Consider the following 25,650-nt stretch of genomic DNA (forward strand, 5'->3'; position numbering starts at 1 on the left):
CACTGAGCCCTGGGAGAAGGGGGTAGCAGTGCGGTGGGCCCGAGAGTCAGGGGGCGTTGCCGAGAAGTCCCCAGAGTGGGTGTAGAGAGCCCCAGACGGGGGGCTGTATTTTAGAAGCGGGAGTACAGGCAACATTACAGGGAAAGCCCCAGAAGGGGGCACTATTGCAAAGGCCCCAGGCAGGGGGTGACACTACAGAGAAGGCCCCAGGGAGGCCCCGAGTGGGCTCAGAGCCCAAGAGAGGGCAGCCCAGAAAAGGAGGCCCCAGAGAGCGGGGCGAGAGTACATAGAGGAGGCCCGAGAGACGGAGGTCCCTTCGAGCCCTAATGTCTATGAAAGAGACATACCAGCGTCTTTCCCGTCAGCGCGGCTTGGGGCGTGGTATTAGGGGTTGGTAGGAGCCATGCGTAGCCCATAAGGCTAGGGTGCCTGGGGAGCACCCATCATACCAGGAGACCCCTAGGGGGTCCGGGGACAGAGGTCCCAGCTAACTGTGCCCAGGGAGTCGTAAGGCAGCCTCCGAACTTTATCTAACCATCAAAGACGTGGCGGGCGAGAATTTGAGGGTGCCCTTGGGCTGACTTGGCACGGTGAGGGGGCCGTAAGGAGATCACGGCCCTCCTGAAGGACCCCGCTGTGACACCCACTCGGTCTTCTCTTTTCCAGACTAAAGCACCCTAGCCTTCTCAGCCTTTCCTCATAAGTCTTGTTTCCCAGGCCCTTAATCATTTTTGTTGCTCTGCTCTGAATTCTTGGCAAACTGTCCAGATCTTTTGTGGAGCATGGGGCCCAAAACTGGACATAGTACTCCAGGTGAGGCCTCACCAATGCTGATTAGAGCAGAATAATCACTTCCCTTGATTTGCAAGTGAACACTTTTGGTAATACAACCCAATATGCTGGGTTGTATGACTCTTTTTTTGCAACAAGAACACCGTGTTGGCTCATATTTGGTTTATGGTCTACTATAACCCCCAGGTCCTTATCTGCAGTACTGCAGCCCAGATAGTCATTCCCTAGTTCATTCAGTCCTTAGCCTCTTATACTAATGTGAACAGCCAGTGACCCCCACCTTGGTCCTAGGTGGATTTGTGATATGCAGCCCTGAGAAATGGATTGAGATCACCAAGTCCTTTACCACAGACCGCCCACCCCATCCAGGTGGTAACTATATTGGTTCACCTTGGAATTGAACTAGACATGAAAGGCTCTGCATATTCCCATTTCTAATCCACCCAGCTGCACAAATAAAATTAAATAAAATGGTGGTGGTTGATTTACTTTCTCAACTCTGCTGGGAGCATGAGCAAAGTCTTGTAGCTGGTTAGTGATGGGCTTCAGAAGACTTCCCAGCCTTTTATTGTCAAGGGAGGGAGGCAAGGCACCTTCAGGTCTGTTTTATGCAATGAGCTGGTTGAGGTTTTTTTATGTCCAACATCTTCAGACTTGAGCACAATGACGAAATATTTTCTAGTTCCTTCTAGAAATGGCTGCAAGGAGGCTAAATATTCTCTAAACTTTGGTATCCATGTCAATTCAAGGGATTTGAAAAGGCCCCACCTTACCTCACCTTTCCTGTTGCACATGGGGCTCCCAGTTTGAGAAGTTGTAAATGATCAAGAAACAGGGGCCAAATGCACAAGTGTGCATGCCTAAATCTAGGAATTTACATCCATATTTTAGGACCTTAATAAAAGTGCTTGGTTTACAGAGCTGCGCACTTCACAGCTCTCCTGTCAAAAAGCTATCAATTTTAAGTAGCACAGTTCAGGCAGCCAGCTCCATGAAGTATGACCTGGATTCACCTCATTATGTACCACAGCGATGGTGGCTGAAATCTGTGACTTAGAAGAGATCTTTGCTGGCAGCACTGACTATATTGACACGTACTGAAATCTGAGTCAATACAGTTGGAGCAGTAGTGTATGGAGGAAATACTTGTCTTTTGCTGATCGAGTCTTCAGCTTGCACACTGAAGGTGGCATATATGGCAGTTGAACAGCACATCCTAGTCATACCCTTACATATGGAACAGATCCACTAAGCTGTAAGGCTCTTTGGGGCAGGGATTGAAACTATTCAAGTGAAATTTTTTGCCCTACTACTTGTATTTTGATGCCTGTATAAATCGGCAGCAAATTACTGCCCTGTCTTTCCCAAAAGGAAGGAGAAAGCAGGAAGGGGTTTTGTCTCAGGGAATCAGGTGGTCTTCAAGTCCCCATGTCATATAGACACCCTCCAGGCATGGTGTACCACGCAGAGTGGTAAAGGCTAAGTGAGTAATATAGCACTCTGACTTAGAAGAGAAATGCTGTTCTGGCCCCACCTGTCCTGTGGTTTTAGTTGGTGGAATTGTGTCCTCAGAGCAGTAAATCCTTTGCAGGACAGGTGGAAATTTAAAACCAGGATGATGAAAGAGCTTCTGGTCTGATCCAGTAGAACAGAGACTTGGGTCAAATAGGATGCAACTGTAGGGATTAATTCTGGGATGCACGCACGCGCGCACACACACACACACACACACACACAGAGAATTATCATTGATTTTGAGTCTGTGTGATCTTTGCGTGCACGCGCGCGCGCACACACACACAGAATTATCATTGATTTTGAGTCAGTGTGATCTTTGTAAGCAAATGTGAGGGCACAGCTTAGCCCAGCCCCTTAGGTATTTAACTAGTAATAAATTCCTGTGAGAAAGAAGGGTTAGGGCACAATAATTCTTTTACAGATACCATTAACCAAACAATTCATCTCTGCCTCTGAGAAGACAGCTCCTTGTTTGGAATTCACTGACAGTAATAAACTGCTCTGGTATTGCAGCTTATATTTAGCAGGCTCTCTCCAATGAATTACTGCCTGCTTTAAGCAAAGTGCAGACATCCGTTCCTGTGTAGCTAAGTGTAGTTGATGCCACACAAAGTTGCTTGCAAAGCTATAAGAACTGTTTGGGGTAACGAAGCTCGTAGAGCTTTACACAAGTTTTGTAGATATAGCATTTTATTCTCCCACCCTAACCTCCACACAGCTCCTATTGATGCAAATGTATCAAAAAGAAAAACAGACCCCTTGCGGGTGTGCACAGAAAAGCAAAAGGTTTGGCTGTAAAGTCCTGTCATTTGGCACTGAATTCTCTGTGATTGAAATATCATCTCTGATTGCTCGCTCACCCCCCTGAGCATCTGGTATTCTCCTTGCTTTGGTACTGATTTAACGAACAGGGCAACCTCCCCCTCCTCCCCCCAACATACATACACCCTCCGAACATACAGAGTTTGGTTACAAAAAGGAAACTTGTATGAGCAGCAGGGCTGGCACCCAGCTCCAGGCTTCTTGTGTGGGTCCTGTCCTATCCCATAGGAGTACTGTGTGGTTAAGTGAAATAGCTGTGCAGCATGTTCTTTGCAATCCATGAGGGAGGTGTGGGGCAGGGAGCAGAATGGTCTATACATTTTGGAACTTTTTCCTCCCACTGCCCCTGCCAGCCCACCAACACCGCCGCGTGGCCAGCTTTACAGTGTGTGGTGCGACTTCTGGTCAGTCAAGCTTTGAGCTGCACGTAATTTTTATTGCTTGCCAGGGCTGCTTTGTTGTCTGTTTTAGGTACCCTAATTGGTATTTCATGAAGAATGAGATACTTGTGTGAGCCTTTTCATTGTGACTGTAGCACAATTAGGGGTGGCTGAGTTGTGCTGGGCACCAATGTGGATGAGCCACAGGTACTGGTTTAGATGAGGTATAATATTGGTTGCTGCTGCTGCTGATAACCATGTTGTCACTGCCGCAGCCAGCGGCCCAGCTGCTGCCTCTGCTCAAGGCATAAAAATGGCTTGATACACCTCCGCATTCTGCTGGGCCTGATTCCTGGATAGTGTTAAAAGGCACAGTCCCATCCAGGCAGATTAAAACCAGCTGAGTAACCGGCCCTCAGTATTTTAAGAAGCACTTTCTTTACAGGACCCACCACGGTCTGTAAGAAACCTCGATAATTCCCATTTTCAAAACTGGCATCTAATTTTGATTGGCTAGTTTTAGACACCTTGGATCAGGTTTTCAAAAGAGCTCAGCACCCAGCAGCTCCTATGTAGGCCCCTATATAAGTGGCTGGGTTTTCAGAAGTGCTCGATACCCACTGAGAGCTGCTGGAAACAGAGTCCTTTTGAATCCTCAGGCATTTTGAATCCTCCAGCATTTCATTTGCGTGTTTCTATGAGAGCTGAGCTTTCTTGATAACCTGTCCTCTGGTTTGGAGCTCTGGATGAAACTGAGGAATGAAAAGCCACATTTGAAAATTTGGACCCTAGATAAAAATTCAAGTAACATAAGAGGGTATGGGTGATATCAGAAGAAATGTTCCTTTAGGTAAGATGCATTACCTCGCTGTACTCCCATTTCCCCTCTGAAATGAGTCTGATGAGATTTACTTCCTTCATAGAGTGCTTTGAAACCTGCAGATGAAAAACTCCCTATATATGAATATCATGACTATTGTTGCCATCGCCATTCTGCTCCTTTAAACCAGGAGACAACTATTCATAAGGAGCAGTCAAGGTTCTTTAATGTACCATACCTCTGAAAAGGGGAAAAGGAAGTAGTTCTGAATGAGTGAGCGGTATGTTGTCTAATAATAACCAAAGGATACTGGGGTTGAGATGTGCATCTCTCTTCCAGCTTCTGCTACTGACTTGCAGTGTAATGGCGAGTCATTTAAACTTCCTTCCCCAACTTAACAGGAGCCTTTTCCTATCTTAGTCTTATACTCTGAGACCTTGGACTGGATGTGCTATGTACATACAAAGTATTGTTAAAAGCTAGAGGAAGGATCCAAATAGAGCTTCCATTGTTCTCTGAGCAAGTCCTGTAAATGCTTCATATGGGGATGGAAGGTTACAAGCTCAATTCAAACCTTGTATAATGAGTGCAGGTCATCTGAAAAATGGAGTTACACACTTCAAGCAGGTCGGAGGTTGGCCCTAACCTTTAATTTGCTTCTAATTCTGCCATTAGGTTACAATTACTGTGCATTTAATACTGTTATAATCATGTCACAGAGGGGAGCCAGGGGGTCAAAGTTATCTGAGGATTTCAAGGCTGCTGTGTGCAGCATCAAAAGGAGATGTTCTTAGGCTTCGCTGGAGAAAGCTCCAAACATCACCAGGGTATGTATGTATACCCCAGAAGTCAAGATTTACTGGTGTAGGAGTGACAGAATAGGCAAAGTGCTGGTACTATCGATACAGTTATACTGGCAATGTTGCCCGTTGTACTGGTAAAATAAACCTGCCCCCCCACAAACAACACAAGTTGTACCAGTATAACTGCATCTACAAGAGGGGCTTCTGCTTGCACAGCTCTGTCAGCATGGATTACATCTCTTCGGGGCCCTGACTGATAGGCAGAAGACTGTAGGGCAAATGTAGCCTCCCAGACATATATGTGCAATTGATTTTTGATGTGCTGCTGAGATTAGTGATTGATGTCTATCCTGTCACTGACAGGGTCAGATGCTACTGAACTATCCTTGGACATGAGAGGGGGCAGACTCCTGGGGGAGGAAGTGGTCCCGTGCAGCAGGTGAGGGAAATGTCCTCCATCCCATCTCAGAGACTCAAGCACTCTGAGGCAGTACAAAACAGAAAGCCGAGGGACCCTTGTCTGCGTTCTCTGACTGTGGCCATTTTGGGGTCAGGCCCAAGCATAAGGCCTGACTCTCTCGCCTCACAGACATCAGTGTGTTGCAGGAGTAATTCCGTTATGGTAACTTGTGTGGATTTATACCAGTGTGAGTGAGACCAGAACTGTAGCTTCTGTTGCCCCAAACCCACTCTGCCCCCCCCAGCGCTGCCCAAATTGTTGCCTCAATTCAAATCAGAATGTACAAAGCATCAGAAACATGAGCTGTTTTTCTTTATTTTACTCTTTTCAGTTCTTGTACAACCAATCACTTCTAGTCTGGCATTTTATATATTTATTTAAAAAAAAAAAAAGAATCGACAGACATATTTTCAATAACTTAATTTTGAATGTTGCAAGGCATCTATTGTCATAAAAGAAAAGCGTCTCTATTACAGGCTTTTGTTACTGATGATTACTCAAGGAGAGAGATGCACCATAAAAAATAAAGAACAAAAAAAAGCAAAAGGCCAGGAAGCTACGTTGTTCGGCGAGCACTGCCAACATTAATTTATGGTGCTAGAAATAAATGAGTGCAGACAGTTATGGCACAACCTCTGGATTAAATGTATCTGCATTATGTGACTACTAAAACTTTACTTTTACAATATACACTTTCAATCAAAGCAACACAGAAGTCAATAGTGATAGTTCTTGGAGGTGTATTTTACCTTCAGGCACTGTTGTTTCCAAGAGAAGCATGAGCAAGGACATATGTCTCTGTGCAATGCTGACTGCTTGTGGAAAGAGATCTCCCAGAAATCCTCTGAAATCGATTCCTTCTTTGGAAGTACCCGCTGCTGCTGTTAAAGGACCGTTGCCTGTTTCTTAGATATTCCTTGTAGTTTTTGGTCAGCAGGGTGTAGAGGAAGGGGTTAATGCAGCTGTTGCTGTATGTCAGGCACGTTGTCAGATAGTTAATGTTCCTCATTGCTTTGGGAGACAATGGGAAGGATTCATAATATTGGAAAAGGAGCTGCCATATCCAGAAGGGCAAGAAGCATGCCCAAAAGACCAGCACTATTGTGAAAATTAAATAGAGCACTTTTTGATTAGGTAGCCGCTTGGTCTGTTTGAAAGTGGCTGTTTGGGACACCCAATAAGTCCTAGCTAGTCTAATGTAAAGGTATCCAATGACCACTCCTGGACCCACAATGCTTGTACAGAAGAGGATGGTGATATAGATTTTGTATGACAGCTTGCTCCATGTGGGCAGACAAATACTTTTGTTGTCCCTTTGCACTAGCTGGATCATGATGAGCATGGGAAGAGTAAGCAGCAGAGACACCAGCCAGATGACTATGGCAATGGCTTTCCGATAGCTTTTTGACCTCTTCACTGTGTCCAGGGGCTTCAGCACTGCAAAGTAGCGCTCTGTACTCATGACTGTCAAGGTGAAGATGCTAGCATGCATGGTGAGGAAATCCAGACTGAACAAGATGCGGCAACCAATGTCCGCAAAGTACCACTCCTGAAAGAAATATGTTCCAACGATGAAGGGAATGGTAAGAAGGTAGAGCAGGTCTGCCAAGGCAAGGTTAATGATATAAATATACATAGAAGCAGAGTATCTCAAGTAATGGCACATCACCACTAAGGTGTAGACATTGCCTGTCACTCCGATCACACACATAAGAGAGAGGATAGTCCCAATGGTGCAAGTGGCTATTGTGTCTTCCATTGAATTGGTGGCTGGTGTGCTGTCCCAGCTGGCATTGTAGGAAGAGTTGGAGCTGATTCTGAATGGGCTCCCTTCACTTGTATCTGTGGCCATCTGGGTGGTTGTTGAATATCCATTCTCCAGCTCTTCATTTAAAGACATCTTGAACTTCTTGCTCAGCTGCTCTTTTCATAACTTGGACATCCTTTGGTCAGTTCTTTCTGGTCTGGAAAGTTTGGCAGTGGGGAGGATCATAACCATTTCTTAGCAGGTTTTCATATGAGGAAGGAGAAGGAACACTTGACTGCGAACCTGCAGGATGAATCCCAGTTTCTGCGCTAGAGGAAATGAAACAGGAAACAGTATGTTAAATGTTTGATAAAGCAACAGACATCTAGAATTCATCCCAAAGTCAGCCCTCTCTGATTTCTGCATTGCTTGTGTGAATAGCAGATCTTCCATAATGGGATGATACCCGTGTGCAAAGACTCATGAAGGTTTTGGAGGACTCATAGGCATAGGAGAATCCAGCATTGAACCTCCAGATTGCTAGCTGAGGGGAAGATCAGAAAGAGATGCAGCTTACTATGGGGATTTCTGAATACTGCCACAGCACTTAATTCAGAATTTGAGATTGAGAAAGTAAGCCCTTCTTAGGTCCATAATAGCAACATGCTTAATTACCATCACCATTACTAAATAAGGAAGGCCTGGCAGCCACCGAACTTCTCAGAGGAGTCCAAGGCCATTCCTACATAGTAAACAGTGTGTAGGGGAGCAGCACCCTCACCTATACCACAGTGTGTAAGCCCGGAGTGGCCAATTGGCCAGTGAGTACCACAAGTACTACTTGAAGCCTCCGTGTGGCATATGGCAGATTAGGGAGGAGACGGGCCGAAAGTAGAAGGTAGAGCATAGATTATGGAGCAGAAAGCAGAACAGCAAATTTGGCAAAGAACAGGGATTGGAGTGGCAGCCAAAGCTGCAGGGCTAATTTGTGGCATTTCTGCCATAAAGGTTGGCCCCCACTGGTGTAAGCAACATAGCTGTATTTGCCTGACACTTTGGGCAAGACAGCATTACCGAGTGAAAGTAACCACTGGCATGTTCATGTCTTTGCGTGGCCATGGCTACGCTGCTTTCAGTTTAGGAGACGGTGGGTGCATCTACATGTGCATTTCAATGAGCATTAAAGCATCATTAAAAATGTGCTTTTCAGTTGATGTGCATTAAAATAGGCTAATACACATTAAGTGTCACTTAAAAACTGTGGGCGCCTATACATGAACACAGAGGTTGCTCCGACATGTTGGAACTTCAGCGTGTCGGAGCAGATGAATCGAGTCTGCACTGCACACACTGCAGCAACCTCCTGCATCTCGTGCATCAGTGTCCTCTCACTTAAAATTGGCGGCAGGGGCACTTGAACTAAAGCTCCTTGAATGAGCTTTAGTTCAAATACCCCCACCACCACTTCTAAGCGTGGGGATGCTGTTACAAGAGACGCAGTGGTGCTTTAATTAGAGTGGCTCTCGGGGTACCTCACAATGGCTGCCTAACCACAAAGTGTTTTGTAGTACCTGACAACGGAGGTACTAGATTTAATGTACATGAAGTAAAGCTTGTTAATGCATGTGTAGACTCGCCCAGTGTGTTTGAAGCTGCCCAGAATGCTTGAGGGCTCAGCTTTTGCCAGGCAGCATAAGTTTACCACACGGGCAGGACCCAAGATACCAAGAACTGGGATACCAAGCCTTGGCCTAACAATCTGCAACCAGCACTCTGTATTTTTGCACGTGATCAATACTCACAATTCCCCAAAACAACCAAGCATTATCAAGTAATGCCTTTCAGAACAAGAGATTGTCACTATAACTTCACTTTTTGCAGTTTGAATATTGTAATTGCAGGGGGACCCCCCCCCCGAAAAACCTGGGATTTCTGATCTATTTCTCTGTAAGGAGTCATGCTGTACCTGGACCTACTCGAAGCAAGCTCTCCTGTGAGTTTGTGAGCACGTGTGTATACCTAACTGACCCAATCAGTGTGATTTACAAACACTAGATTATTTGTGTCTGCTGTCCCTGTTTTTCCAGACACACATGCACATGCAGACACACATACATTTATGCACTTTCTGAATTTTGAAGAACTGTGACTTGGTTGTCCCCATGCAGACTCTCAGTATGCTCTGTGTTTTCATTATATCCATTCGTTTTCTTAAGCCCAACCAGCTCCTGTGGGAAAGCCACCCCACAGAAAGGGGCTCTGCCACACTTATTTCTTGCAAGTCTTTCCTTGCACAGATTTTACTCCAGCTTTTACCCCCTTGAGAAGATGGAGCATGCTTCAAGGTAATGGCTGGGAGGTCTAGCCCCCAGATGTGGCAGGTCCCTGGAGATCTGTGAGAAGCCCTGTGACTCCACATTGGCTCTGGCCCTTCCTCTCATTTGCCCCCTGGCAATGAGATGACTTTTCTTGACTCCTTCTCTGTCTGTGGCTGTATGTCAGGACCCTGTAGATATGGGAAAGATTAATACAACCACTGTAGAGCCAGGGGGTGGACAATTGCATATCCTTCCTGTGGTGTACCCACTCCTTTAACTGGCCCATCTGGTCTCTATGCATCACTTCCACACATGGACGTGCCTTGGAGAAAGTGGCAGAGAAAGTCCATATAAGCAGGTTGGGACCAAAGAGAATTGCCCTGGCATAGTACTTGGGACAAGGGAGCACATAACAAAAAGCAGAATACATAAAATCATAATATACCCCCAATCCCTTATAACAAAAATACCTAAATCAGGAGGGCAGGAGGGGGAAGGGGGATTACTGAGGCTGGTGGTTATGATACAGGAAGCCAACTGTGCTCATTCCAAAAACAGCCTCTCTTGTCTCCTCTGCTCCAGTGCAGCCATCAGCTCACCTGGTCCAGACCTAGCAAAACCAGGTCCTCCTCCTCCTCCATGAAATACGATGGGGCTGAGCCCCACTCCGTGCTTTCTCCCCCATCTATATGCACGCAGCCCCGTCTGCTTCCTTGTCGCTCACTTTGCCCGAGTATTTGTTTATTCATTCAGATCTGTGCTGCCAGGGAGTGTCATGCCTGAAAGACACACGCGCGCTTGCTGGCTCTGTTGGTGCCTCAGGAGACGGCTGCCGCACAATCCCCTGCACACTCTGCTAGAATACAAATAACTCAGCATGGGATGCTCCAGCCAAGCCCAGCTGCCACTCACATGGAGCACGCACAAGCACAATTTGTCTCAAACAGGCTAAGTTTCATTAAGCGTGGGGCTTCTTTTTGTCTCCATCATTCACGATTTCCTGCAGTTCCCTCAGGTTCAGCTTTAGGCACTTTAAGGTGATCTGGAGCAGTAGTTTGATGAAATGGCATATTTTCAAGGTGATTTGGGTGCCTTACTGCAGTCACCTAATGAGAGAGGTATCTCTTGGAGGCAGCAGCACGCACCACGCCTCCTGCCTACACTGCTTATTCTAAGCTCAGTAATTGTTCAAGTTGCAAAAGTACGGAAGCCCCCAAGTTTAAATGGAACGCTTCACTTGCCTTAGCACACAGCTATACTGCTCCTCAGGTCTGTGAAGAGCAAAATGAAGCAATCTAGAGAAATCTTTAATTGTTCTAAAAGTCTTTCTGGCTATATAATTGTATATTGTCTTCCTTCCTCCCATTTCCCTCCCCCCGTCCACACGCACAATAAATAGCCTGTTACTCCAAAGTAGCAGATCATTCCTCCCGACATTTCAGAACACTAGTCATACAGCACAATTCTTTTCCTCAGCCATTCATGCCTTTCCCCCGACAGCATCACCTACATACACCATGCACATTTCAAGTTGTTACAAAAGAAATGAATTGTCATGTTCAAACCTGGCTGTTAAATCCAGTTGATGAAGTTTCCTACAGGAAAGAACAAACAAATCTGCTTGTTTTTTTAGAAAGGATTCAAGACAGGAATTTTTTTTTTTTTAAAATTGCAAATCCTTCTTTGTGGATAGGCTGTGCGAGGTCTGCGTTGTGCATCTGGTCAGGCAGCGCTGAGGAGTGAGTGCACTACCTAGCCAAGTATGTTTGAAATCTGTGCGCTCTTAGTACTCCCGTTCTCCCTTCACTCATGCCTGCTATTTATGTTACTCAATGACGTTAGGCATAATGTAGCTCTGACTGCAGCTAGCTATGATCCTTTTTAAAGCAGCAGCATTTGATAGCCACGGCTGGTTTTGTTAGCTCCCCACCTGATTGGCCAACAGCCAGCTGGGAGTGCAACATGTCAATGTTGTTTTTACCCCAAGACTGGTTATACTAAAAACCACCCTGCCTCTCCTTCCATTGCATAGGAGAACACAGATCCCAATACTGGCTGAGAAAAAAACCTAGTGTTAGGGAAGGGGTATAGGTTGTTTTTTATATACACACACACATATATATACATATACACATGTTTGTGTGTGTAGAGTTAGGGAAAACCATTCACTATAAGAAAGCGTTAAATTCCTTGGGTGAGAGTTGGCTGGCCAGTGAAACTGTGCACTCAATTCAGAGATCAATTCTAAAGAGAAAGCAAAGTTTATTTGGATCCGAGGTAATATTAATACATGAATCTGTGTGATGGCATCATGCCTGACAGCCTCTCTGCCCGTTTACACTGGCAAAAACAAAAAGGCATCCGAGTCGCTTTGAGTTAGCTGGATTCCCTTTTGTTGGTGCTCGGAAAGGAATATTAAGACAGTGAGGGATCTGTAGGGCAGCTAGGAAAACAAAACCATTCAGAAATGGGATGGGACTGAGAAATTGCCAGGCAGAAGCTCAGGGGAGAAAATTAACATCTGAGCATTATTTGCAAAGTCTCGGTTTGAGTTGTATCTCATGTACCTTTGCTTTACCCCATGGTAGTTCCACTGGCATTAACAGACACCTCTGATGTACATCAGCGAGAATGCACAAAGCGTCAGGTGCGTTTCCTTCCATGGTGCTCCTCCTGACTTCTGTCACTGTAGGGAGGTGATAATTAGGACCATATTTTGCTGTGTTCACAGTCAAATGGCAGAGCAAATAGATGAAGCTTCCAAGAACAGTTGCTCTCTGATTTGAAGGCAGCACTATGGTGGACACAGCTGACTCCAGGCTTCAGTGCTTTGGAGATGATGCTCTCTTCCTTTGTTATTAATGAGTTAATGATTGGCTTTAATTCCCCTTTTTATCTCATTCTCTTAATTCTCAAATTGTTTCTTCTTCATTCTCCATTTTTAATATTCCTTTTCTTGCCATCTGGGAACTCTCAAATGACTTTTGTTACTAAGGATATGCCTGTGCTGCGGAGTCAATTTGAGTTATCAGTGTTCAAGTTAACTCCTCTCGCTCTCGACTAGCTTGAGGGAGAGCTTTCACACTCTGAAAGAACACTTGAGCTACTTTGAGTAGTTGTGGCAGCAGCTGAGGAGTTGTTAAGCTTAGCTGTAGCCTTTACCCCCTGAAGGCCCAGCCAAATTGAGTTGAAAACACCACCGTTCAGGAACCAAGGGGCTTTGTGTGTGTGGTTGAGACTCGAGTTAGGGACAAACCCTTGGGTTACAACTCCACTTAAGTCTTCAGTGAAGACAAACACCTTAAGTCAACATCACTACTAGTGAGTAATTAGAACTTAAAACCCAGCTACCAACTCCCTTGAATTTGGGGATTTTTGCTTTAAATCTCAATCAAAACAGATTTTTTTTTCTCTAGGTACCACTTCCCATCAATGATAAAGTGCTGATTGTTCTTTACTAAACTGTCCTTTTCCTCCCAGTGGAGAAAAATCCACCAGTAAAACTTGAATCCCCCTCCTCCCACCCCAGCCCCTTTACCCCTGCATCTTAAATGCAAGTTTACTGCAGTTGTGGTTCTAGTTTGTGTTGCTTGCCTGTGACTATTGCCAGAATTATGTTTTATTCTCTCCACTCTTCTTGTCAATGTCCCTTTCTAGCTGTCAAGTTCCTTCCCATTTGCTACTGATCACTAGCAAAGACACTATTACAATGATTTAAATGAAAGGTTTTGGCAGTGTTTGCAGAGGACTCTTCAGTAAGAATTTTCTGCTGAAATGTTTGCTTGGGCTTGAATTCCTTGTTATGAGTGTAAATCAGGAACATGGCCATTAATTCAATGGAGCAAAAATCCATGTGTGTGTGAGGCGAATCACTCTTTTTCACTCTGATCTGATGGTTAAACCATTCTCTAAGTAAAAGGGTTACCAAGAAATAGGCTCTAGGCTAACACACTTTCAGAACATGTACATATATATAAAAAATATAAGAAGGGAACTGCTTGGCTTGGAGGACTGATTAGCTAGGCTAGAAAACCCACCACCCCCACAGCTACATTTCAAATTCGGCCCATCTTGGAGCTGTTGCCATTGGATAGTGAGTTGTGTGAAATGAGTGTGTTTTAATATTGTTTTAATGTAGTCTGGAGAAGAGAAGAATGAGGGGGGATTTGATAACAGTCTTCAATACCTGAAGGGCCATTACAGACTGGCTGGAGATGGACTTCTTTCTGTGGTGGTAGCGGGTAGGACTAGGAGCAACGGTCTTAAGCTGCAGCAGAGGAAATTTAGGTTGGAGATTAGGAGGAGCTCTCTGACTAGGTCAAGCAATGGAGCAGGCTACTTAGAGAAATTATGGACTCTGCATCCTTAGATGTTTTCAAGAGCGGGTTGATAGACACTTGGCTGGAATAGTTTAGTAAGGGATGATCCTGCCTTGCACAGGGGGCTGGACTACATGACCTAGAGAGGTCCCTGCCAGCCCTACTTTCCTAAGTTTGTATGTTCTGGGAGGGGTAGGCGTCTGTGTGGCACAAATGACCAGAACTAGTTAGTCATCTCAGCAGACAGGCCAAAGATGAGTTGCCTGAACTGCATTCTCAGCCCTGGTAGCGGTGAGTTGTGGTGCATTGGTAGGATGCTCCTGCCTGCCCTGTTCTCTATAGAAAGAAAACTTCTAGCCTCAGGACTATCCTGATAACACTTGAACCACAGATAAGCCTTAGCACCAGGTGCATCATCCCCAAAGAAAATGCTTTGACAAGCCTGAGCTTTTCTGACAATAAACAAGTGGGTTGCTTGCATAGAAATATAATCCTGGTCAGTGGATTTGTTGTGCAGCCTGCTTTCTCGGCACGTATCACAGGAATCTAGGAAAGCAGTTGATAGCTCTTAACTTTCCATTTATGGATGATTGCCCTGGGTAGCATGTAAAAGAACTTTGCAAACATACATGCACTCTCTAATAAAATTTGGAGGTCTGCTCTGCTGTGAAATCACACGGACTTGCCATTATTGCTAACTAGAGCCACATGTGTTCCTCTGGCAGCTGAGCCCTGCAGTAATCATTATTAGAGTAGCCTTGAGAGAGGCTTAAGAGGGACCTTGGGCGGGAGGTCAGAATTCTATTCCTGGCTCTTCCACTGATTTGTTGCTTGACTTTGGCCACTTCAGCTTCCCTCATTTTCACTGTGTATAAAACAGCGATTTTAGCACTCACTTGCCTCACCGGAGCCTGAATATCAGGATGCAATTGTATCTGGGAAGTGCTTTGAGACCCTTAGACAGGAGGCCAAAGTATGGTTATTTGTAGCAGGTAAAGTCAGTTTCTTGTTTAGGAACTGTCTGTTCATACATCACTTAACGTTGCAAGATCCCTGATATTAGTAGCATTAAGAAGAAGCCATAGTAATAACTATGATTGTGTAGCACATCAGGCAGGAGTGCCTGTTCTCTCCTTTAGGGGTCTACAAAACAGGGCTTGTGAATCACCCCAATTTCAGCTGTCTTAGGAGATTTTTTTCAGCACATCCATACCTGTCTGGAAATACTGTGAAAACATCCTGTGGCACAAGGCAATCCTTACAGTTCAAAGTAGAAGTATGAATTTCTTTTTGTACTTTCTTTCTTTAGATTTAATAAAGCACCTTTCTATAACTGCAGGGAGCTACCTACATAAAAGTGGCTAAAATTCATGAGGAAAAGTGGCAGATAAATGTTTCACACAAATGTTTTTGATCCAGGTTGTTTCTAGGGAAACATGAGGGTTTGGATTGGTTGTTCTCTTGATTGGGTCTACAGATCTACAGCAATGATGCTCATTAACACTGGGGAGAGTTACATCACCTTTTTTTGGCTACAGTTTTTTTTGTGTTAGAACAGGACTGTGAAAAGTCAGGTTGGTTAATAAGGTGCTGGCCATAGTGTTGTGGCCAATGTAAACCCTGACAAATGATGGACGCTATTGTAAGTGCTGCGCTTGCTTGAGGTCTAGACTCGGGCATGGTTTAATCATGACTAGGTGACACAGAACTGAACAGCACTTGTCCTTGTTCACACTGAGTATCAGGCTCTTCCACTGTCATCTTAGTCAAGTCCTTGATTCTCCTTGGGCTTCAGTTTCCTTATCTGTAAAATGGGCCTGATAGTTCCTCAAAGGGGTGGTGTGAGGGTTTAGAACCCGACTCCCATAAATCAGAAGTAAGTGCACAGAAGTGAGTGATGTAAGATCAGGATCAGGTATTTATTTACCGCATAAAAATACAAGTCCTTGTATTAGTATTAAGGATCATTATACATAAGTGGTAAAGGCAGAAACACCGTTAAGGAGTGGGGCCTGTCTCCCTCCTCACCGTGTCATGCTCTCCATGACACTGAACTGTGCATCATTGGGACATACAGTACTTCACCGGTGGTGTGAAGGGGTTAAAGCCCAGAGAGCTATTTCATGTTGATTACCCACAGTCTAAATAGCTGCAATGCAATCTTCTCTCTGCCAAGCTTTTCCCAGATGATCTGGCAGCACCTAGGTCTCTAAGGGACTGAGAGCCGAAGCCAGGTCCTCCCTGGAGCAGCAGCTGACAATGAGTGACCAGATGATAAATGACAGCAGATTCTGAGAAGTGGTATTAGTTGGGTGTGTTGGTATTAACTGCATAGGGAAGCAACTGAGCAGCCCATGTCATCTCTTGTTTTAAGGAAAGTTACATTTAAACCCCACAGCTCTAGTTCTTATGAACTTGGATACGAGTGAATGTGATATCCAACCACCCAAATGACTTTGAAAATGCTCTTTTTGCTGGTGACACGCTTTCTTCACTCTTCCTGCTTTCTATCCTGGCCAGTGAAAGAGGCACCCAAACACAGCCAATGCACTTGGAGACTTCATCCAGCTTTTTTGGCATTTTTTCTCTTCTCTTCCTGTTTTTTTGTAACCTAATCCTGCAGGTAAACTTCACTTATCCCTTCCCTTTCATTTTTTGCTTTGCAGTTGGCTTTGCAATATGAAACTGAAATTCTTGAGGTTGTCACAACCAGAAGGATGGCTCAGAGAGTTGGTTTGTTTTTCCTCCTCCTAGAATTCTTGACACAGACACTATAACAAATGCTCAGTTCTCAGAAGGTGAGATGATTTACCCCTCTGTAAAGGGCCCAACACAGGGGTTTCTGCAGCACCGTGGTGCTCAGTAGGGTTTCAGCAAGATCTAAGTTTGCCTAGGCCATAGCACTCTATTTAGGGAGAAATTTCACTCATGATTTCACTCATGATTTATGATTTAGTGCTGAATGCAACTAAGGTCCATTCTTAAATATGCTGTTATCAAGCATGTCCCACGGTGTTTCTGTGGAATGTACCCTTTCTTTTTGGAATACCCCAGGGCAAGAGAAGTAATTTAAAAACTACATGCAATTCTTTCAGACATGGATGGAAAAGGCAGGATACCTGCAGGATCTGCAGATACCAACTCCATACTTCCTGGAGCACATCCTAGGGGTCCTGCCCTTCTTTGTCTGAGAGGAATATAAAGAACAGTGGAGGTGTTTAACATTGCCTGGAGGTCCGCCATTCTACCCAGTAGTATTTCTGTCAGGTCCTGAAGGAGATGTGCCATATGGAGCTGAACGGTCCCTAAAACTCAGCAAGTTGCAGCAGTTGCTCATCAACGACCTGGAAGATGGCATAGAGTGCATCCTCAGCAAGTTTGCAGATAATACTAAGCTGTGGGGAGTAGTATATATGCTGAAAGGTAGGGCTAGGATTCAGAATGACTGAGACAAATTGGAGGATTGGGCCAAAAGAAATCTCATGAGGTTCAACAAGGACAAGTGCAAAGTCCTGCACTTAGGACGGAATAATCCCATGCACCGGTGCAGGCTGGGGACTGACTGGCTAGGCAGCAGCTCTGCAGAAAAGGACCTGGGGGTTACAGTGGACAATATGGTGAGTATGAGCCAGAAGTGCGCCCATGTTGCCAAGAAGGTTAACAGCATACTGGGCTGCATTGGTAGGTGTGTTGGGAAGTGATTATTCCCCTCTATTCAGCACTGGTGAGGCCACACCTGCAGTAGTGTGTTCAGTTTTGGACCCCCCACTACAGAAAGGATATCAACAAATTGGAGACAGTCCAGTGGAGGGTGACAAAAATGGTGAGGTGGCTGGGGGACATGACTTATGAGGAAAGACTGAGGGAACTGGGCTTATTTAGCCTAGAGAAGAAAAGGCTGAGGGGTGATTTAATAGCAGCCTTCAACTACCTGAAGAGGGGTTTGAAAGAGGATGGAGCTGGACTGTTCTCAGTGGTGGCAGATGACAGAACAAGGAGCAGTAGGCTCAAGTTGCAGCAAGGGAAGTTTAGGTTAGAAATTAGGAAGAATTTTCTCATTAGGAAGGTAGTAAAACACTGGAGCAGGCTACCCAAAGAGGTGGGGGAATCTCCATCCCTGGAGGTTTTTAAGACCGGACTAGACAAAGCTTCAGCTGGGATGATCTAGTTGTGGATGGTCCTGCTTTGAGTAGGTGGTTGGACTAGATGACCTCCTGAGGTCCTTTCTAACCCTAACTTTATATTATTCTATGAGTTCATGGCTGATTAGAGAGGCCTCCCATGATAAAGCAATCAATTTTTGGATCACAAAATCCAGGATAGAATCCCAGACACTATCGCAGGGGTGGGCAAAATATGCCTGAGGGCCGGATCCGGCCCATGAGGCCATTCTATCTGGCCCGTGGGGCCCCTAAAATTTTTTTTGAAAATTAAAGTTTATTTGTCCTTGGTTCCTGTCAAAAATGACAGGAACCGGGGCAGTAGGACTCAGGGGAATCCTTGGCAGGCTCCTGCAACAGCAGGGCCTGCCCAGCCTTGTCCCCACAGCCGGAAGCCCCAGCAGGGGCTTCTGGCCTGGGACCACATGGCTGCCCTGGCGCGGGAACCTCAGGTAAGGGGGGAAGGGCAGGGAAGGAGCTGCCCTGTGGCCGGCACTCTCTGCTGCAGCCGCTCGCAGCCCTGAGCAGGCACAGGCAGCCCCATGTGGGCTGTGAGCAGCTGCAGTGCAGGGCGCCGGGCACGGAGCAGGCGAGGGGCCGCTTTTCCCCTGTACTCAGCACCAGCTTGTAACCTGGGCCCTGCACCGGCTCTGGGCTCGCCCGTCAGGGCTGTGCACAGCAGCAGCAGCTGCGGCCCCCCTCCTTGCTGCACCAGGCAGTGTTTGCTGCTGCTGCCCGCCTGGAGCTTGTGCACACTCCGCACCAGCTCCTTCCCTGCTGGCGAGCAGGGGATCGGGGCTATGCACTGCCCCCTGTCTGTACCATGGGGCTGGGGGGGCACTGGGAGTGAGTGGGCATGGGAGCACAGGGCCCCCACTAGGGACCCAGGGCCAGCGCCAGCAGGGCCCAGAGCAGGGCGGCAGGGGTACAGGGTCCTGGCCAGCAGGGGCTCTGTGGTGCCGGGCCAGCTCCCCGCTCTCATTGCTGGTGCAGCCCAGCCCGGCTCCACAGACCCCTGCCAGCCTGTGCCCTGCTCCGGACCCCACCAGTGCTGGCTCTAAGACATCAGTCCCAAGACATTGAGACATTGGTCCCAAGATGGTGACCAGGGGGTGAGGCACCTGTCAAGGGGTAGGGCTACCCATGCAGCCCTCGACAGCTTGCCAAAACTGGGTAAGCGGTCCTCCGCCTGAAATAATTGCCCGCCCCTGCTCTACCAGTTTCCAGAACTCAGTCGTTCTACACTACACTTCCAGTTCTGGCTGGCACCCCCTTCTTATGTGTCGTCGTATCTGTTTGTTTCTAGATCCCTCCACCTGTCCATTGGCACTTTGGGTTTTTTGTTGATCAACAGCATGATTATCCATGCCTTAGCTATTCCTTTCTCTTATACATAACACAGCTGCTTCTCCTTCCTATTCTGACTCTGACTTCAAATCTGACTACAAGCTGGCCTGTAGAGTCATTAGTGCTTGAGTTTAGCTGGAATGAGACTGGGTGCCTGGTTGTCTGTAAGTGCTGACTTTAGTCTCTGGCTTTCATTTAGAAACCACTTACATAGCTTAGGAGAGTGAAACCCTTCTGGGATAAGTCTGTTACTGGTGCTGTATTTAAGAGACACGAATATATGGCTGCTTCTACTTCGATGCATAAGAACACTCATTTCACTTTGCCTGGGAGTATGTGGCCTGAAATGTTAATCAAACTAAATTAAATAGCTCTGCCTTGTCCTTCCAACCTCTCCATGATGGAAACAAATATTCACTTGGAAAATAATACACAAGCACTCGTATCCCAACTTGTGCATATGTATATTACTACTCTTTACTACACAGAACATGTCAGACTTGCTTGTTGGGATTGTATATGGTTTCAGTTCAAAGGCTGAACTAGTCTACCCATTCCTTCAGGGCTTGCCTGTAGTAGAGAAATTCCCTGACACCAGTGGTCTTTGAAGGCCTATGTTAGTGTATCTTCAGGACAGGAGAAATTAGATACAGTACACTGAGACAAGTAAGTAGAAGACTGACAATTGCCATCAGTCACAGTTTTTGGCATTGTTAGTTTAAATTCAGGAAACGAAACACAGCAAACTACATTAATGCAGTGCCATGGGTGTCTTAGGAAATGTAGAACAGTTAAGACATTCAATTTCCTAATTCCCATAAAGAATTGGAATTTGCTCACCTTCTATGTTAAGTTATAAATATTACCATTGCATGCAATCCATAAGAAAGCAGAGCGACAGGGGAATTTCTTGATTTTTTTCCATTTCAAATCTGTTCAATCTGCAGAATTCTAAGTCACCCATTAGTGTGGCACTGTGTCTAGCTGGTAAAGGTATCAAACCAAAATGCTTCCTTAATGCATCGTAATGTATGTGTCTGCTTGCCAAGTACATTCAAGCTTTTGTACAATATCAAAGCAACCCATAAGAAAGAATCAATAAATAATAATACTTACTTCTTCTTCAGTGTTTTTCTTCCAAACATTTTGAAAAATGCCATTACACCACTGGGCTCCAGAAGTTTGCCTCCTAACTTGCCAGTTTGTTCTGGCTGCTCATCCTTTATCCTCACCACAGGCCTTGGAGCTAGCTTCAAGCATTCCCAACTAATGACTAGGGATCCAGGTTTTCCATTTCCCAGGGAAAAAATGGAGTAAAATGCAGTTTTTTCCCCCTTACTGGAGCAAACCATGGATTTCTCACTTTAGCAGAGAAACCTGTAGATTTTGCAGTTTTGCAGCAAGCCCTCTTCAGGCTGGCAGAGTTCCAGCCTGCAGGGACTGGGAGGGAGCGGACGGAGGCGCTCAGGTAGTCTCCCTCCGCGCTGCTCTGGCGATGCGTCCCCTGTGCGCATGGGGGCAGCACAGGCAGTGGTGCAGGGTTGTGGCCCACACTGCTGCTGTGTGTGTGGAAGACACGTTGCTAGGGCAGCGCAGAGCTTGCAGTGGAAAGCAGCTTTCCTGTGCGGCCGTGCTCTGCCCTGCAGTGCCAGGTCGCACCCACAGGCTGCGGAGGCCCCAGGAGAGAGCAGCAGGGTGGGAGCCCGAGCATGCACCTGCACCATCCCTGCCCTGTGCACAGACCTGGGGCAGGGGCACAGGTCCACCCTATCCCTGGGAGTGTGCGCAGCCATGGGGAGCTGACTTCACCTGCCCGAACCCGCAGGCAGGCAGCAGGCAGTGGGTGGGGAGAGGGGGGGAGCTGGCTCTGTGCTCCGCTCTGTTGCAGCAGCCGCTGCCTTCTGCTGGGGGCAGGCAGCTGCAGACCCAGGTCCCTGGTCCCATAGCCTTGGCAGTGGGGGCCTCCTCTGGCAGAGTTGGGGCGGGCAGGGGATGTGGGTGGGGGGCAAGGGGCGTGAGCAGGGCTAGGGGCCAATGGGGGGAGTGAGGGACACAAGCATGACCATGGGCGCGGGGGGGGAGAATGGGGAATGAGGGGCATGAGCAGGGCCAAGGGGCTGTGGAAGGGGATACTGTATACCCTACAGTATAACGAACACAGTCTAATATTGTGCCTAATGCAGAGTGACCTCTGCTCATGACGGTACAGATTAACGAGCCTAAATCTCATGCAGGAAAGCAAGTGAAATCACTGCTGGAGCATCCAACAAAGCTAGAATGTCATGCTCATGGCCTTCTCCAATATAAAAGGCTATACCTTTACAGTATTAGGTCCATCACATGCTATTTGGGTCTCTTTGGAAGGTGCCAGGCACCCTGTCCTGCCTTACCTTGCATGCCTCATGGCCACTTTGCAAAACCTTCTGGACCAATTACAAGGCTGGAGTAAAATACTGAGATCATTTTGAAAAAGTACCTAGAAAGTGGCAAGAGTTTCCAGAATATCTTGGAGTTTCAGTTGGAAATGACAGGAGTTCAACTTTTCCCACAGCAATCCTGGTCTCTCAAAAGACTTTTCTAAATCTAAGCACCATTCTTTCCTGCTAAGAACTCTGGAATAGCTCCTATGGCATGTCTTGGGAACAGACCTAGGGCCATATATTTTGCTGACACTGAACAACAGATAGACCAAGTGCTGAAGCATCTCTTTGAGTGACTTGTAGCTAGTGTTGTCTGCGGGCCTATTCCCAGCAGTTAATAGGTGTGAAATGATGTCTGTTAGCAAAAATTTCCAGCTATGTGACTCCTTTTTATGCCTGTTCCTGTCTGATTAGGGCCGCTGAACAAGCTGCTTTGACTTTGATGCCATTCTGAAACTCATCACAATGATTTGTCTTTTGGTTGTTTTTCAAGCTGTTCATGAATGGTGACTTTTCCCAGTGTAATACATTCCTGCAATGTTCTGATCATTGCAATGACAATTAAATCAGTCTGTTCCTGGGCGGCTAAAGTGCACTGGTTAGTGGTTAAGTGAATTCTACTCTATTTCTGAGCTGCTCTTTTAAAGTGCTCTCCCGTTTTAAGATTGCAGTTCTTCACCCACAATTAACTAAATTGATCTGCAGGCACAAGTGAGAGTTTGATGATGATATGCCATGAGAAAATTTGCAGGTGCAGTCATTTTCACCTAGACTTAATTATGGGTGCAAAACTCCCTCTGCACAATTAGATGCTAGTTTAAGGTTAATTAGATGCTAGTTTAAGGTTTCATGTTAAAATTATGTCACCCTTTGTCTGAGAAGTTCTTCCTTTTTATGTGAGATACAAGCTTGATTTTCTGCACTTAGCATAATCTTATCCTTGACCTCTGGGGCTCTTACTACTCTTGAAGGAGGTGGGCCCTTTAGTTTGTAATATTAGAATATTCACCCAGGAGGTAAAGTAATCACACCCTTTCTAACAGGCAAGATTAGAGCAGGCACTTGAGAATCAGAAGCCCTCAGCAATTCTACTACTGATTTGCTGTGGGATCTTGGGCCAATCTTGAGATGCCTCAGTTTTGCCATGTCTCCCAGGAAGATAAACTTAATTTTTATAAAAGTTTTGGATTATTTGGGAAAATACAAAGTAAGTGCCAGTTGAGTAGCCAACCTGCCCCAATACTGTACGTGTGTAGGGGGGGTGTGCGTGTGCGCGCGCGTGTGTAATATGTAAGTAGTCAGATACAAGAAACCTGATTCTCTTTTATTCTGCACTGGTGTAACTCAGGAAATGATAAACATGTTGAAAAACACTTTCCCCATGTATCTTTCCCAGGAAAATCTGTCCTGGAGAAGGACTGCCCTGTTGTCCCTGTTCAGAAGCCTTGAACTGGGGGGATTTTGTCCTTCAGTTCTGACATGAAGTTCTCTTCCTTCTCTGAACCTCTCCTGACCAGAAACATCCAAGTATACTCATAGAAGTGGTGCACTGGTTTAGGAAAAAGGACAGAGGGAAGGTTGATCTGGTTATGGGTTGTAACTAAAGAGATCTGAGATATAGCCCTAGCCTAAATAGAAGGTTCTTGTGTGAACTTGGGCAAGTTGCATCTATCTACCCAGGTCTGACTGTGTCAAAGGATAGAGACAATGTGCATCTTACAGGTATACTGCGAGGACAGCACACAAAACTGGTTCTGAGATTCTCAGATGGCCCAGGAGCAAGGGCGATAGAGGGACAGCACATTGTGTCATCTCTGTATGGATGTCTGAGTAAGAGGACAAAGTTACCTTTCCACCAAAACCCTGGGAGACTCCCATGTCTTCGGGAGTTACAATCCTTGTGCCTTTGCTCCATGTCCCACAGCATAGGTGAAGTTCCTGTTGAACAGGAGAGGAGGAGGGAGTGGAAACTATTTGAAAGAGAGAGAACTTGAACTAAAGGCAGGTCCTGGGGTGGCAAATGTTAGGTAAAAAAGAGCACACACCTGATTTTTAACTAAAATAGATTTCCCTCTTTAATTTGGCCCCTGTAATTAGGAGTTTGAAGGTGGGTGTGACAGCATAGGCTAATCACACATTTCCTCTCCATGGGGGTCTCTAAGTCACTGTTAAAAGGGTCAGTGGTGAAAAAGAAGGCTTTTCTGGTGCTCTGTATTGTTTCCTCAGTCACACAACCCTGTGGCTTAGACAAAGGATATAACATCTAGTACAGCAAACCCAGAGTGCACCATGTTAACATCACTAGATGTGGTGGGCAGGACAGGCGTGCCTCATCCACTTTTCCAGCAGGTGGCTTTTGGCAGGTTAAGTGGCACTGAGGAAAAACAGCAAAGGGAGGTAACAGTGGGAGAGGAGGGTGGCAAAGGTATAACTGGACATTTTGGTGTACTGGACAGTGCAGTGGTGGGGGTAGGGGAAGGGGAGGAAGTGAGTGCTTACCTCTCCATACAGGAGCTGCCACAGCGGTGTGAGCTGCTGCAACCTCAGCATAAGCTGCCTGAGCAATGGCTGTACCGGTGGTAGTGGTGGCAGCAGGTGGGCTCCCTTGAGGCTGTGGTTCAGGGGCCCTCTCTGAATCGGTGCCTGGGCCTGATACACTGCTCTCGTTCTTTGTCTCCGACCCTCCAAGTTACACTGCTGGAAAGCAGGGAAGGATAAGGTGCCTGTAGACACACCGGGAGGCTGGTCCGATGTGCTGTAATTGCAGTATATCGGAACAGAATCAGCTAATCTAGTACAGGCAACTCAATCAAGTCTGGTGGAGCAGGATAATCAGCGCACTTCAACCAGCCTCTTCATCTCGTGTATCAAAATGGCAGTGGGGGCATTTTAACTAAAGCTCATTCAACAACCTTTAGTTAAAGCACTCTCACTGCCATTTTGAAGCGTGGAGACGCTGGTACACAAGATGCTGTAGGCTCTCTAATTAAAGTGCCCCTCCCCTTGAGCACATGTAAAAATGCCCTCAGATGCTACCTATTGAATTTCATCTGCTTTTCTCTCCATGAGATTGTCTTCTCATAAAAGGCTGCTGGTCTCTTCCCTTCATTCCTTTCTCCTTCCTCTCTTGTAGTGCTTCTGTCTTTGTCCTTTGTCTTTGGACACAATGTCTCCCTCTCATTACTTGCCCCTCTTGCAGAGACACAGACAAGGTGCCCTCCACATGTGGGCCAGCTTGAGAGGGACTTTTTAGTCTCTTGGCTGAGGAAGGTCTTTCTTTCAAGTTTCAAAGCAAACTTCCAAAATGCAGTATTTATTTGGCTATTGACTTCATGAGAGTGGGAGAGGGGCAGGAAAAAAGACCCTGTTTGTTGAAAGAGAGAGAGGGATTGACCAGCCCAAACTTTCTTCCCTAGGAATTCTCTTTGCCCGCACAAATCCAGAGTCCTCCTGACTTCTCCTAGCCCAAAGTAAAAGAGTTCAAACTGTTGGTTGTTGCAACTTTCTGTTGTGGCAAAAGCATGGAGCTGTTATATAATCTGGGAATACTGATCTGTAATAATGTTTTGAATGTAGTGATATAATCCCCATTTAGCTACATTGGGTTATTGGGCTTTTCTCCATGGCAGTGTTTAAGTTTAGGAAGCAGTTTGATGAAGAAACAAGCAGAGAGGCTATCCAATGGATCTAGATTGAAAGACCCTTGACAAGCACTTGGGAGCTTGTGTTCACTAGACTATAGCC

General features: G+C 46.1%; 2 protein-coding genes across 7 annotated transcripts in view; one reads left to right on the forward strand and one right to left on the reverse strand.

Moving 5' to 3' along the window:
- LOC102374992 overlaps nucleotides 1-25,650 on the forward strand; it is a 372,914-nt gene that overhangs the window by 199,120 nt on the left and 148,144 nt on the right. The gene's annotated exons all lie outside the window — the stretch shown is intronic.
- LOC102374245 (urotensin-2 receptor-like) lies at nucleotides 5,892-12,351 on the reverse strand. 6 transcript variants are annotated; one of them, XM_006028749.1, is made up of 3 exons: nucleotides 12,228-12,351; nucleotides 10,260-10,439; nucleotides 5,892-7,671 (listed from the first exon to the last, which is right to left on the reverse strand). In XM_006028749.1, the coding sequence occupies exon 3, from the start codon at nucleotides 7,493-7,495 to the stop codon at nucleotides 6,347-6,349; it is 1,149 nt and encodes a 382-aa protein (XP_006028811.1). In that variant the 5' UTR covers nucleotides 7,496-7,671; nucleotides 10,260-10,439; nucleotides 12,228-12,351; the 3' UTR covers nucleotides 5,892-6,346. The 6 variants fall into 6 exon arrangements, 4 of the variants coding, with proteins under 4 accessions (XP_006028811.1, XP_006028810.1, XP_006028812.1 ...); XM_006028748.1 differs by lacking the exon at nucleotides 12,228-12,351 and adding an exon at nucleotides 11,226-11,545; XR_001358448.1 differs by lacking the exons at nucleotides 5,892-7,671; nucleotides 12,228-12,351 and adding exons at nucleotides 9,307-9,848; nucleotides 11,226-11,545.

This window comes from Alligator sinensis, unplaced genomic scaffold (assembly GCF_000455745.1).
Source record: "Alligator sinensis unplaced genomic scaffold, ASM45574v1 scaffold694_1, whole genome shotgun sequence".
NCBI classification, from domain to species: Eukaryota; Metazoa; Chordata; order Crocodylia; family Alligatoridae; genus Alligator; species Alligator sinensis.